At 40.0% G+C, this 14,873-nt stretch overlaps 1 protein-coding gene across 1 annotated transcript; it reads left to right on the top strand.

Moving 5' to 3' along the window:
* The first annotated feature begins 3,811 nt into the window (after positions 1–3,811).
* On the top strand, positions 3,812–14,229 carry LOC128398808 (vomeronasal type-2 receptor 26-like). Its single transcript, XM_053360063.1, has 7 exons — positions 3,812–3,868; positions 6,939–7,054; positions 8,632–8,923; positions 9,836–10,675; positions 11,175–11,402; positions 11,939–12,065; positions 13,328–14,229. The coding sequence occupies exons 1-7, from the start codon at positions 3,812–3,814 to the stop codon at positions 14,227–14,229; spliced, it is 2,562 nt and encodes an 853-aa protein (XP_053216038.1).
* Positions 14,230–14,873: the final 644 nt, after the last annotated feature.

Raw genomic sequence — 14,873 nt, 5'->3', positions numbered from 1 at the left:
GAGATTATATTCTCAGTGAAAACACACCGACCTTCTAAAGAGACTTCATATAATTCACAATCAGTATAATTAAAAATCATATTTCAAACTGTTTTTGGCACCAGGTGAAGATCTTTTTAATTCCAGGCTTTAAAAAAATCTGATTTCACTGATTGTATTTTGCACAAATTTTAGTTCCACTGTATCCAACCCTCCATTGGAAATGTTTTTTCAGCAATGGTTTACATTATATAAACTATATTTATATGAGAGGGTGCAACTTGTATTGCAGTGTGGTGCTGAAATGTTCCAAGAGCTTCTGGCTTTGGTAGTTGCTGCAGAGGGGAACAATAAAAATCCCACAACCCTACTTAATATCACTTTGGGTTCCACTACTATGGCAACTTCTACAATATTCAGGTAACTTGTAATGCATCACTGAATCTTCTTCCTACAAGTATGACACCCAGAACAATTTTTGGGGTAAAAGAACAAAGAGCTCTCCTTCACCCTGATCACTTTTACAAACTCATACCAGATTCAACAGGTAGATATTTTGAAGGGTAGGTAAACCTGAGATGTCACAACATGAGATACACAAAATTCAATTCCCATTCATGGACTGCTTTATGCTTCAGTGTAAAAGTGGCAGCTGCTGCAATGTTTGGTTTGGTATTTTAATATATTAGTGACTGTAATAAATATAGGATTTTAGTGATTAGCTGTATCCTTGTGCAATGCACAGGGAAATTTTCAGAACTTCTCCTTGATGCTTACAAAAACCAAAACAACCCACCCTATCTTCTCATCAATTCTATGCATCACACATTATGAGATGATTTCGTGTGATTCAAGAAATTTGTGTGATTCAGGATTGAGGAAAGGTTGTTATATTTCCAAGTAAAGGTAAAGGTACCCCAACCGTTAGGGCCAGTTGCGGATGACTCTGGGGTTGCGGCACTCATCTCGCTCTATAGGCAAAGGGAGCCGACGTTTGTCCACAGACAGCTTCCGGGTCATTTAGCCAGTATGACTAAGCTGCTTCTAGTGAACCAGAGCAGTGCACAGAAACACTGTTTACCTTCCCGCCAGAGTGGTACCTATTTATCTACTTGCACTTTGACGTGCTTTCGAACTGCTAAGTGGGCAGGAGCTGGGACCGAAGAACGGGAGCTCACCCCATCACGGGGATTCAAACCACCAACCTTCTGATCATCAAGACCTAGGCTCAGTGGTTTAGACCACAGCGCCACCCGCATCCCTATTTTTCCAAGTAGGGTCTTGCTATTATAAAGGTGTCAGTTCATGTACAGCCATAGTTGAGTGGAAGTACTCAGGGATAGAGCATCTGTGTGATGCCCTGGGAATCCAATTCAGAGGCTGAACCGGAGGAATCCCAGCCTGCACAGGAGTCCCCGCCTCCAGGGCCGGCTGAACTGGGGCAGGGCCTTGATTCTGAAGCGCCTGCACCTGTGCCGGATCCTCAGGAGGAGGCACCAGGTGAATCCACTCTGGCTCCGGAGGGGGTTGAGGACACAGTGCCTACAGGTGCACCTCTCCCAGCCCTGTCAGGGGAAGGTGAGTCTCCCCCTGGGTCCAGTAACCCTCCAGCCTCTCCTGAGCTGCAGAGGCTCAGGGCAGAGAGGTGGAGGGAACTGGTTTCTCCCAGGAGGAGTGCTCACCTTAAGGCCAGGAGAGGTGGGTCTCCTGGGGGCCGGGACCGCCCCTGGACTCAGAGAAGATAAAGGCCAGTCAGCCCGGTCCCAGGTTGCGGGAGCAACGTCATTGAAGAGCTGTTTCGGCCAGCACCCAGTCCTGTTCCCCCCAGAGTTCCTGTCCTTGCCCAGCTCCTCGCTCTGGACCCCACTTCACCCGTGGAGGACTGTCTGCCGATCCTCGACTCAGGTCCTGGACCTCACCCCACGGTAACCTCCCCCCGGGACCAGCACAATCTGCTTTCCATGCAAAAGCCCCATCATTCAATCACTGACATCTTCAAATAGGGCTGGGCATTTACCCAGTCTGAAATCCTGGACAGTTACTGCCTCTCAGTGTAGACAATACTGTAACAGATGGGTCAATATGCTGACCCAGTATAAAGTAGGCTTCCTAAGTTCTTCTGTGCTCTCTAAGCTTATGAAACCCTATGTTGCCTCAGCCCCCCTGAGAAATGAAACCCATCTGACTGGGAAATGTCCAGAGTTACAGAACTGGAAGGGATTTTTTTTGTCTCATCAACTAGGTCAAGCTCATGGTCTTGAGCTTGAGCAATTTTCGGCCTTGGCCCTGGCCTGGTGGAACGCTCTGCCACAAGAGATCAGGGCCCTGCGGGATTTGACATCTTTCCGCAGGGATTGCAAGATGGAGTTGTTCCACCAGGTCAGGTCGGGGCTCAGCCTGACTCCCCTTTTCTTTTTTGTATAAGAACTAATATGAAAGAGGCCTCCCAGCATTTTCACAGGCCCATATAAGATCAGCGTAAACAGTTGGGCTGATGAGCACTTACTGTTCCCAACCCTAACCCTGCGGAAATCCATCTAATTAGACTTTAATTTGATTTTGACACGTTTTTAGGTGGTAATTGAATTATTGTTTGATTTTATACCATTGTTCTATATCTGATGTTAGCATCCCTGAGCCCGACTTCGGCCAAGGAGGGCAGAATATAAATAAAAGTTTATTATTATTATAAGTATATGAAAGGTAAAAAAGTTGGCATGGCTGCAAATTAAATGAAATAGGGAGGGAACATGAATTAATACGTAGAGGCAGAGGGGCAATGATACTGACATCCTCTTACACCAACTGATCAATGTAGCCTGTACAGTGGAACCTTGGATTACATACGCTTCAGGTTACATACGCTTCAGGTTACAGACTCCGCTAACCCAGAAACATTACCTCGGGTTAAGAACTTTGCTTCAGGATGAGAACAGAAATTGCGCGTGGCAGCACGGCAGCAGCGGGAGGCCCCATTAGCTAAAGTGGTGCTTCAGGTTAAGAACAGTTTCTATTTTAAAAAAAAAAAAATCTTTATTGCTTTTAGCAACAAAAAGAGTAAAAACACAACAAAAATAAAACAAACCAAAAACACAATACAAAAAGAATAAAAAAGAAAAAACATTTCAGAACACAACCTTTCTTTCATTCACTTATTTCCTCGACTTCCTCACACCTCACTTCTTGTATTCCACTTCTATTAGGTAATTTCAGCAAATCCTTTCCATCTTTCTCTTAAATCTAAATTATACGTAACATAATTTTCTTAACCTTATTTTAACCTTAAAGCTAAAACTTATAAGTACTTAACTTCTGATAACATTTCTGCTAAATCCATGAAGTGTCAATCCTCCATTTTTCTATCCCTCAAAAGAAATTTTTTGTTAGTTTCATATAAACCTTAAACTTAATGTATACTTTAGTAAGAACTTTAAATTTCCAATCTTCTTCCCTCAGCTCCCCCCCTGGTTTCGGAAACTGCCAGTCCTTTCTGTCAATTCCCTAAAGTCCTGTCCGAGGCTCTTAAGTCCGCTCCAGGCCCCTTCTGCAAGTTTTCTTCATGTTCCTTAATGCCAAGTAACAGAGCCCAAGGAAATTCCATCCTAATATTATGGTCGTATCTTCTGAGCAGTCCAGCCAAATTTCCATAACTGAAACTAGAGTCATATTTCAAAATGCCTCCAAGTCCAAAAGCCCCCAAACCTGAGCAGTCCAGCCAAATTTCCATAACTGAAACTAGAGTCATATTTCAAAATGCCTCCAAGTCCAAAAGCCCCCAAACCTGAGCAGTCCAGCCAAATTTCCATAACTGAAACTAGAGTCATATTTCAAAATGCCTCCAAGTCCAAAAGCCCCCAAACCTTCAACTCCCTCCAAAGACCAACAGTCTGTAGGTCCCTGTGTAATAAAATCTTTCCAACTTTCCATCTTCACTCCAGGCCAGGATCCGGTTCTCAAAATCCGACTTTTGCCAAATTCAGTCATAGGCATCCTCAATTTATAGTCCTCAGTTTGCTTCTGTGGGACAAAGGATCTCACTTGTGTTATTTTAAATTCTTAAACAACGGCTACTGCCAAAGTAGATTCCTGTGACAAACCAGCATTGGTGCTCATTTCTTGTCTGTGGTTAGGAATTTCCTGTTCCCAGTTGTCAAATTTTTTTGGAGTCATGTCTTTCACCTTCTTATGGAGTTCTTCCAGCAAATAGTTTATCTTAAACGGTGAATTCACAATTGCTTCAGTAAGCAACATTTTGAGTATTTCAAGGTCAGTCTCTGGTTTCTCAGGATCTTATCTTTCCAGCTGGCACTCACTCCTGCAACAGTATCAAAAATCTCCCACTAGAGGGACACAGTCTCCATTTGTATCAATTTAAGTTACTTTCCTCCATCTTAAAAGCAGAAGAGAACGGAAGAAACTTTGTATTTTAACTGTCAAGTCCATTCTATCAAAGATCTTTTAATGTAATTCTACAAACGTCCAAGGCAGCCCGTTCCCAGGCTCAGAGCTGAGGTTTTTTAGTTTCCTAAAACTTGCTAAATTCAAAGTTTCCCCCTACTTCTTCAAAAGGGGGTTTGCATTTTAAACGATGAATATTTAAACCTTTATCAAAAACTTTCAAGATTTTAGCTTGTAGGGTCTTTGCTTCAATCTATATACAAAAGCGGAAGGCGGACTTCCTACACTTCTAGAGTGTAGCACATCTGCTAACCCAGATCAGATGTCCGGACTGAAACTTTGAATCCTGATGCTGCTGGTAGGCTTCAGTGAACTCACCACATGCCAGCTTCTGAATTGCAATACGGCAGGCTTCCTATTTGAGCCTCCCTGCGTAGCTGCCAAATTGATTCTTTCCCTTTTTATATCCTCCAATTAAAATTAAAGTTCTTTTTGACCCTTTTTCTTTTAAAATCTTCCGATTTGTTCTACTCACGGGTAGTTGCTTTTAGGATCAAATTGTCCATAGGAAAAAGTCAGCGCTCTCTGGCAACGGCTGTGCGGCTTCACTCCGTGAAAGAAGCAGTCAGTTCGCAGCACCGCGCCACTCACCCCACTTCGCTCCGGAGCCCCGAAATCGGGTCTCCCTGCGAGTAGGGGAGGCGCAAATGGTGCCCGCTGAATCCCAAGGTCACAGGCTTCACCCGCCTGTGATTTTTGAAGGGTCCCCGTTTTCGCCGCAGTGCAGGACCCGATCTCACAGAGCAAGTTCCTCAGAAGAACAGAGGAACTCCGCCATTTGCCGATGGCGCCAACCCGGAAGTCAGGTTAATAACAGTTTCAGGTTAAGAACAGACCTCTGGAACGAATTAAGTACTTAACCCGAGGTACCACTGTATATGTGTTGATAAAAGAGATTAGTCCATTATCTGAGGATAAAACAGAGTGGAGGAAAATCAAAGTGGCAGGGCCCTTTTCCAACTTAGATATTACTGATTTATGTTTGTTTATCTTTTCATTTTTTGAATGAATTTTATTAGGATTTTTAAAGAGAAATGCAAAGCTTAATATCCTTTTTTTTGTCCAAAACCAAAACATTGATCTAAATACACTGAGAACATGGGAGAAAAAGAAGGGGGGGATAGGGAGAGAGAGAGAGAGAACTAAAGAAAAAGAAATAGATAAGAGATTTAAAAAGAGAGTGAGGAAAATAAAGTTCCATTGGCAGGAGCTGTGGGGTAGAAATTAGAATTAAATAAGAATAAGAATAAGAATAAGAATAATATCCAGCAGCAAAAACATTAATATTTTAACATATTGTTCAGCATTGTACAACATTCATATTTTAACTCATAGAAGAAAAGATCAGAAACCCTACTAAATTAATTGCAGCAGAGTGATCCTACTCTGGACAAAAGATAATGAGTTTACCACACCAATTAACACCTTCTGCTTCTCCTAATGTTTTGCTGTTTTTGAGACCACATAAATGTCACCACATGTGGAACTGCTTCTCCCTCCCCATATAATTATACCCATATAATTGTCCTGCTCACCAAGCCCCATGGCATATTTGAAAGCCTTGAGAAAACTAAACTGTTGTGTCAGAAAGTGATTATAAGAGGTTTCTCCAAGGCTCAGAACTGGCCCGAAGGGTCAGGTTTGGATATAGTTCTGTCACTCTGTGTTCTGATAGTTTTAGAGTAAGAGTACACAATTGGATGTTCTGTGATTATTACCAGTGAAAATGGTTTGTGAGTAGCTTGAGCAATCTGCAACTCACGCTATTTCCCCAAGGCAGTCTCCATTTCTAGATATTGCTTATATGGGAAAATAATACAACCTTTATGCATAGGTACAGGAAAGGTACAAAAATAACTGGCATAGGGAAAGACTATTAAGAATTATTAAGTAGAAAGAGTGGGACAGTGATGCTGACATCCTCTAATACCAACTTATCAATGTAGTTATGGAGTAAATCTCATTGAAAGTAAGTCATAACCTGGGTGATCTGAAGAAAACCGAAGCATGTGTTTCTGGAAGGGAAGATTCGTTCCCCAAATGGTGATGTTATTTGTGTTTCTGTTTGGTCTTCTCCCACATATTGTGAGCAAGACCATTTGCATTCCTCCTATCTTGAAGACTCATTCCAATAGCTGCAGAGTAAGTAACTCCTTTATTTCACAGGATTTTCCTTAGCTGGGAGACTTTTATGCAACATTGGTGAATAGAAGTGTGTGATTAAGAAATGTAAAATACAGTCAAACTGATAGTAATGGAGGCATTATCTTAAACCAACTGGTCAAAGTGGCAGTGAGGTCTCATTGAAAGCAGGTCACAACCAGACTGATCTGAATATGCTAACTGCAGTTGAATAAAACTGTGTTTAGAAATGAGATTTTCTTTGAAAAATGGGTTTCTGCTTGGTCTTCTCCCTTGTGAACAAAATTGATCCTGGTTCTTTCAGCTTGAATTTCTGATCCTCTAAATGTAGAGGTAATGACTACTTCTTTATTTAACAGGAGTTTTCTCAGTCAGGAGACCTTTTCATTGGACAAATTGCTTCTCGGTTCTATTTGGTGAACTTCACTCATATTTTCAATAAACAGCCTTCTTCAGTGTTAAACAAGGACATCATGTAAGGCATTTTCATTCTTTTAACTAAAGCATTCATTTGTTTACCTCATAGAAACTGTGAAAAGACAATGAAGCAACGGGAGCTCTTTACCTAACAAAAAGTGGCATGCAATCCACATGTAGGTGCTTCTGACATTGTACTTACCATGATATCTGGATAAGACATTTTTTAGTATTTGAGAATTTGGTCCAGATTTCCAGCACTTCATTCTAAGGTCATTTAGACATAACATTTTGTAACCCAATTGTGTGCATTTGGTATTCTCCTTGCATCTGCTAGGACAGAAGATCATTTTGACCATTTCATAACTCTTCCTATTTTCTCTGCAGCACTTCTTTCTTTCATGAACCCAATTGCCTTTTTAAAAATAATAAAACAAAATGTATTTATTTTAATAGTATTTTTCAAGTACTATATTGGGATATTCCATCCCCTGAGGCTTGCAATTCTGTGCCAGATTATTCTCTGATATTTCTCCTGTGTTTGTGGCATCAATCTTGTCCATGTTTATTTCAAACATTAAAGTGAGCCACGGAATTCTAGAGTTAGAAGAGACCATGACGGTCATCTAGTTGAATGTTCTTAATAGTTGTGATGTGTACTTTAGTATCTACTTTTTGCCTTCTCTCCTATTAATTTTAAATATTCCTGATGGTAATTACTGGAAAAATTCGCTCTAAATGTAGTTAGAAATGAGAGCTGTGAGATTCTTGCCTGACATGTGAATGTACCCTCTGTCCAGTGAATGTTTTTCCCATCTACCCTCTCCAATTATCCATATGGAGATAACCATACTATCCTACTTAACAAGGATTTTTTTTTTGACAATGTATGTGAAGCATTTTTCATATGGTGTTCCGACTGCTGGCTAACAGTCTCTTTGTCTTCATAGCTCAGGATGGCTGGTTGATATTTTCTTAGTTGGAGCTGAAGAACTGAAAATTGTTCTTGACTTTCAGAGGCTGAGCACCAATCCAGTTTTGTAACTAACAAGTATGTGTGTGTGTGTAGAAACAGCAGTATTGCAATTCAGAAGCTGGCATGTGGTGAGTTCACTGAAGCCTACCAGCAGCATCAGGATTCAAAGTTTCAGTCTGGACATCTGATCTGGGTTAGCAGATGTGCTACACTCTAGAAGTGCCTCTGTGTCTCTACTAATTATTCATCTGCACATTTCTTAACGGCAGATATAACAAAAAAACAGTGTGTCTAATCCATAGGAAGGCAAGCATAGGTAGCACCACCTTAGGAACATGTCACAACTATGGAAAGTGAGGGGTATGAAATATTCAGGTGATTCCATATGAGAAAATCCTTACCGCAAATGTCTCCAAATATATTTGCAGCCACATAAGCCTTAGCATGCATTGTGTATTGTGGGAAGTATTCCACAAGCAGCAGAACAGTGATGTGACTTTTTCATGAAAAGCAAAATGCTGATACTACTACAAAGAATTAAGAATAATAACATATGGTATTCTTTACTGGAGATAACCAAGAGAATTAGAAATGGTATTCTCTGTGGTCGTTTGATATTTCTTGGCATTTTATTATATGGAATGTACTTTTTATTGCAGTGTTGTGCCAAAGAACTACCAGGAGATTCTGGCCTTAGTATTTGCTATGGAGGAGATTAAAAAAAATCCCACAATCCTACCTAATGTTACTGTGGGGTACCACATCTATGAAAGCTACCACAGTGTTCAGAGGACTTACAAGGCCTCATTGGATCTTGTTTCTACACAACGCAGACTTTTACCCAACTACAAGTGTGATACCCAGAACAATTTGATAGCCATTGTTGGGTCAAAATACTCTGAGCTCTCCCTCAACCTGGCCAACATTGTAAACCCATACAAGATTCCACAGGTATCTATTACAGGGGATAGTACTAAGATGCTACAACATAAGTTATTCAAAATGAAATTGTGTTTAATGGGTCAGTTTGAGGTTCAGAGTCAAACAAGCAAAAGTTTAAATATTATGCCTTAATAGTTTAATAGAGGCATAAGAGGTGTTAGGAAAGGGTTAGTAGCTCTGGTGGGGGACACATCATGCTCCTTCTGAGGTAGCTCACACCCATGACTCCTAGACACTGTCAGCATGTGACCACATGTGATCGTGGCCACATCCCAGGAATAGCTTTGACTGGCTGGCTAAACCAGATGAGGATAGCTGATGAATCTCAAACCCTGAGTGAGCTAGGGACTTCCCCTGCAGGTGGAGACAGGTTCCGGTGGATTGAACAGATGAGAGTGGGTTCACCAATCTAGAAGGCAGCTACTGCATGTGCTAGAGGGAATACACACACACACACACACACACACACACACACCATGGGACAAGGTCTTAAATGTAGCCACTGGATTAGACCCAATCAGGCAGAGTGAACCTAAAAGGGGGATGGGGAAGAAGAACATGTGACATTAAAACATAACACATTGGTTAAGGTGAAAGGCAAGGGGAAAAGTATGACAGTGTGATTTCTTTGCCCATCCTAGATGTGTGTGCTACAAAAAAATGTTTCTTAGAACTACTGGATCCAAAGCATTCTCCTGTCTATTATAGCCCTAGATGCATTCATCTCACTGTTCCTCACTGAGAAAGATTTGTCTAACTATATACTGATGTGCATCTCCTGAATGAACACATTTTTGTATTACAAATGAAATATTAATTTAAATCACACCAGTGTATGCAAGCAAATGTACTGCACACTGGTGAGTGATTTAATGCAGTTTTTGTGACCTTCATATCATTATATCTATGTTTTATTCTTAGTTCACGATTGGCTCCCTTGACTCAAGGTTTATAGAAAGAAAACTCTTCCCTTCCTTATACCGGATGGTGCCAAATAACAACTATGAGTACAGTGGGATGGTCCACTTACTTCTGCATTTCGGATGGACATGGGTTGGGCTATTAACTGTGAAATTATTCAGTGCAGAAAGATTTTTGCAAGCTCTAGTGCCACAGCTTTCTTTAAATGGCATCTGTATTGCTTTTATAACAAATATACAACCATGGGCTTATGCTGCTGATATGTCAGGGAAATGGAATACTGCAATATTTTCTACAATATCAGATGCCACCAGCAAAGCCAATATAATTGTTGTATATGGAACTCCTGTAGTAATGGATATCTTGATCTGGTATCTTCATACAGCACATCTTCCTTCAGGTAAAGTGCTGCTTGTGACATCACATTGGGATTTCAAAACCACCAGTAAAAGCCCCTGGAATATGCAGTCCTTTCAAGGTGCCTTTTCCTTATCTGTCCATTCAAATGAACCACCGGGATTCAAGACATTTCTCCAGAATCTAAATCCTTCAGAGGCAAAAGAAAACTGCTTGGTGCAGGATTTCTGGGAGAAAACATTTAACTGCTCATTGAAAAAGAATAGTGTGGGTGACAAGATTAAAAAATTCTGCAATGTGGAGGAGAAACTGAAGAGTCTGCCATTATCTATCTTTGAAATGGGCATGACTGGCAACAGCTACGCTGTGTACAATGCTGTCCACACAGTTCTGCATGTTCTGCATGCCATGTATAAATCCATATCAAAATACAGAAGACACGTAGTTGGAAGGAAACTGGTGGCTCAGAATCTGCCATGGGAGGTAATTTCACCCAAACCAGTGTAGTTTTCTTGTATAGACTAAAAGAACAGAGCTTTCCACATGTTTGTAAAAAGTAGCACCTACAAAAAAAATTGCTATGTTCATGGCTTTTTCTTTCTTCGGCATGAATTAATTGTTAAGAGTTTTGTTACAGAAGTCACGAAGCGACATAGCTCCGCTGTGCCGATCATAGTGCTAAGCCAAAGGTTCTGCAGTCTGTATGGTTGCTCATTGCAACTGTACTACTAGTTACAATAGCAGGAAAGCTTTTGTTAAAATAAGAAAATGGAGATGAATTCACTGCTATCTCTTTTTATATCAGAAAGTACAATTCAACAATGAATTTGGGTTAACTCTTAAATTTATTCCCCTTTTCCCCACTGCAACCCCCATTTTGTCTATTTCCAAGTTCATATCTTTACAAAGTATCTGGCAACACCATGTCAGCCATCTAATATCTTGCTATTTGTCTCTTTCTTTATTCTTGCTTTGAACATAGCTCCATTTCTTTCTAAAGGGTACCTCATTCAACAACAGTGCTGGAGAGACAATACAATTTGATGAAAATGGGGAGTTAGTTGCAGGATTTGATGTGATCAACTGGGTAATGTTTCCAAATAAATCTTTTGGTAGAGTCAAAATTGGAAGCCTGGATCTTCGGGCTCCTCCAGGAAAACAGTTAACCATACAAGATGAAAGCATTGTGTGGCATAGCAAGTATAACCAGGTGAGACAGAACAAACAACAAATCTTTAGTTCCAAATAACTGGAAATAGATTGTTCAAATGTGTGAGTTCTTTTCAATGTTATTAGTACATTTTAGTGATGTTACATGCTCTACAATCTTTGTTTGGAGTACCCCAATCTTCAGTTGATTAATGTTTTCAAGGTTTCTAGTATGTACTCTGGGTTGCTTTAACTTGAATGAGGTTACTGGAGATCTCATTTTGTCATATATTATTATTAACACTTATGAGCCACTTTATACAAAAACAAAATCTCAAAGAGGCTTAAGAAGATAAAGTTATGTGACATAATAGGAGTTGAAAACCAGAAAAAAATAATGAACAATGTAGAATACATGAAATGTTCATGGACTATGTGTAAGAAATGGAAGAATGATGAAGGAAATTGTGAAGGAAGAGTATACATGAATTGCCAACAGTTGCTCCATCTCATAGTACCTAGCTTTAGAACAAGCACACACAGAGAGAAAGAGAGAAAGAGACACACACTTTCTCAATCCCTAATGTTTCTCTATAGGTTCTTCCTATTTCTGTGTGTAATGACAAGTGCCACCCCGGTCACAGAAGAAAAGAGAAAGAAGGGAAGCCATTTTGCTGTTATGATTGTGTTCCGTGTCCAGAAGGAAAGATTTCTAACCAAACAGGTAGGAAATAAGTTTGTCACAGGGGTTAAGTACATGATGTATGATACAGTTAGCTCAAAAATTCCAACTCAACTCAAATAGCAAACTCCTCGCTGTAAAGGGAGGCAGAGCACTGCAGCTGAGAAGGTGGTTTGTGGATCAATCCAGCTTAAATAGCTGACCAGACCCTTTGTGACCCTCAGTGTCTCTCACCTTGGGAGAGACCATCTCAAGTCTTCTACATAAAGGCAGGAGGTGATAAATTGGCATTGTGTGCATGTTCAAATTGTGTCCACTTTAAAGTGTGTCCACTTTAGTACTTTACACCAATATCATAGAAATTTCCTGTTCCAAATTACCCAATCCACACAAAAGGCATACAATAGACAAAGCCGCTACTCTCTGTGCTCATAGTGATGTTTTGATATTGGCTGTTGTAATCAGGACCTGGACTTACACATTAGAGATGTAGTATATTTTGCTAATCATTGCCATTGGCTGCACCATCTCTCATTCAATATTTTATTGCAAAAATATCTTGTAAGATGCAATAGGGAAAGCTGAATTGTATTAATAGTATTAATATAGCATTAATAGAATTAATTTCCTAATGCCAAGTACATTCCTCAGTCCACTTACTGTAGTATCAGTCAAGGTAAGCGTTCCATACATATACTGGGACTGCTGAATAATTTGCTTTCCCTTATTATGTACAGTTCCTGGTTAAGGGACCTAATGCCCTTAAAACAGACAACTGCTTATCCTTTAGGTAGAAGATTAAGATGAGTGGTAATCATGTCCCTGGTGAGTTTTGAATGGAGAGATTTAAATTGGCTCACACACTGATCATGAAAATTATGCTTCATGTTTCGTTTCTTTTTAGCAGCAGACGTCATTTTCCAATTACAGCTTTTGACCAACTTTAAAGTGTGTATGATAGTAGATTAAAAATGAGAACTTTGTCACAAATGCTTATGTTCTGCTGTCATCACTCATTAACCATTAAAATAAATTGACAAAATGTGTAGCACAAATATCTTACTCATTTCCAATAATTCTGGAATTATTAAGCATTAAAAAGCATGCTTTTCTTTTTAATTTTTAACAATTTTATTATTACAATTTCAAATACAAATATTTAAAGTCTTAATTCATCCATCTATAAATATACAAAAGTTATAGATACGTACATACTGCATACAAAGTGTACAAAAATATTCCACATTATTCAATGTAACATCTTTCTTTAATATAACATCTTTCATCTTTCTTCTACTTTTTAGATATGGATGCTTGCACTAGATGTCCAGAAGATCAATATCCAAATTTGGATCAAAGCCAATGCATTCCTAAAGTTATAACCTACCTCTCTTATGAAGAACCTTTAGGGATGACTTTAGTTTTCTCTGCTCTTGCTTTTGCTCTCACCACAGCTTTGATAATGGTAATATTTATTAAGCACAAAAACACTCCCATAGTCAAAGCCAATAATCGAAGTCTAACCTACATTCTTCTCATCTCACTCCTCCTTTGTTTCCTCTGCTCTTTCCTTTTTATGGGGCAGCCTGGACAGGTGAGTTGCTTTCTCCAACAAAGTGCTTTTGGCATCATATTCTCTGTGGCTCTCTCCTGTGTTTTAGCAAAAACCATCATTGTGGTTCTGGCATTTATGGCAACCAAACCAGGATCAAGGATAAGAAAATGGTTGGGGAATAGGCTTGGAAAATCTATTGTATTTTCTTGCACCTTTGTTCAAACAGGAATCTGTGCTTTTTGGTTGAGTACTTCTCCACCTTACGCACATACAGATATGCACTCCCTGATTGGGAAAATCATAGCAGAGTGTAAAGAGGGCTCAGTTTCCATGTTTTATGGTGTCTTGGGGTATATGGGCTTCCTAGCTGCTGTCACTTTCACTGTGGCATTTCTTGCTAGGAAGTTACCTGACAGTTTCAATGAAGCCAAATTTATCACTTTCAGCATGTTGGTCTTTTGCAGTGTTTGGATATCATTTGTTCCAGCATACCTGAGTACCAAAGGAAAGTACATGGTAGCTGTGGAGATCTTTGCTATCTTATCATCTAGTGCTGGGCTACTTTTTTGCATATTTTCCCCAAAATTCTACGTAATTGTGTTCAGGCCTGAGTTAAATAACAGAGAACAATTAAAATGTAATAAAACCTAAATAATAATAATAATAATAATAATAATAATAATAATTTATTTATACCCCACCCATCTGGCTAGGTTTCCCCAGCCACTCTGGGCAGCTTCCAACAGAATATTAAAATACAATAACCTATTAAACATTAAAAGCTTCCCCAAACAGGGCTGCCTTCAGATGTCTTCTAAAGGTCTGGTAGTTGTTTTTCTCTTTGGTGGGAGGGTGTTCCACAGGGTGGGTGCCACCACCAAGAAGGCCCTCTGCCTGGTTCCCTGTAACTTGGCTTCTTGCAGCGTGGGAGCTACCAGAAGACCCTCTGCACTGGACTGCAGTGTCTGAGCAGAATGATGGGGGTGGAGACGCTCCTTCAGGTATACTGGGCAGAGGCCAAGGCATTTGGCATGGTAGTTCCTGGGTTTAAGGAGTATGTTTTGGTCTATGTTTGGCAATTATCCAATGGCATTTTGAACCAACATGGGTACTGAACTAGTCAAAACTGCACAGATTTGTACACCTCTTAAGATATAATAACTGCCATGCCCCAGCTAGAGGAGTCATCTTTGAGTAGGCCCTGACGTGCCTCAAGGCAAATATTACAAAGGAACAGACTGTGTCAACTGAAACTGAGAAAGAGAGGAGATACAGGCCTTCAGGGGTCTTGGAAA

The sequence above is a fragment of the Podarcis raffonei genome, chromosome 13 (genome assembly GCF_027172205.1).
Source record: "Podarcis raffonei isolate rPodRaf1 chromosome 13, rPodRaf1.pri, whole genome shotgun sequence".
Classification (NCBI taxonomy): Eukaryota; Metazoa; Chordata; class Lepidosauria; order Squamata; family Lacertidae; genus Podarcis; species Podarcis raffonei.
Note: the sequence above shows the minus strand (reverse complement) of the source record. Positions and strands in the feature narration are given on the sequence as shown.

Excerpts from the sequence above, each read along its gene's own strand:
- LOC128398808 (XM_053360063.1), top strand. The coding sequence starts at position 3,812 with ATGCCTCCAAGTCCAAAAGCCCCCAAACCTTCAACTCCCTCCAAAGAC. Across the intron at positions 3,869-6,938 it reads CCTCCAAAGACCAACAGTCT|GAGTTTTCTCAGTCAGGAGA; the intron begins GTAGGTCCCTGT and ends TTTATTTAACAG. Across the intron at positions 11,403-11,938 it reads GGCATAGCAAGTATAACCAG|GTTCTTCCTATTTCTGTGTG; the intron begins GTGAGACAGAAC and ends GTTTCTCTATAG.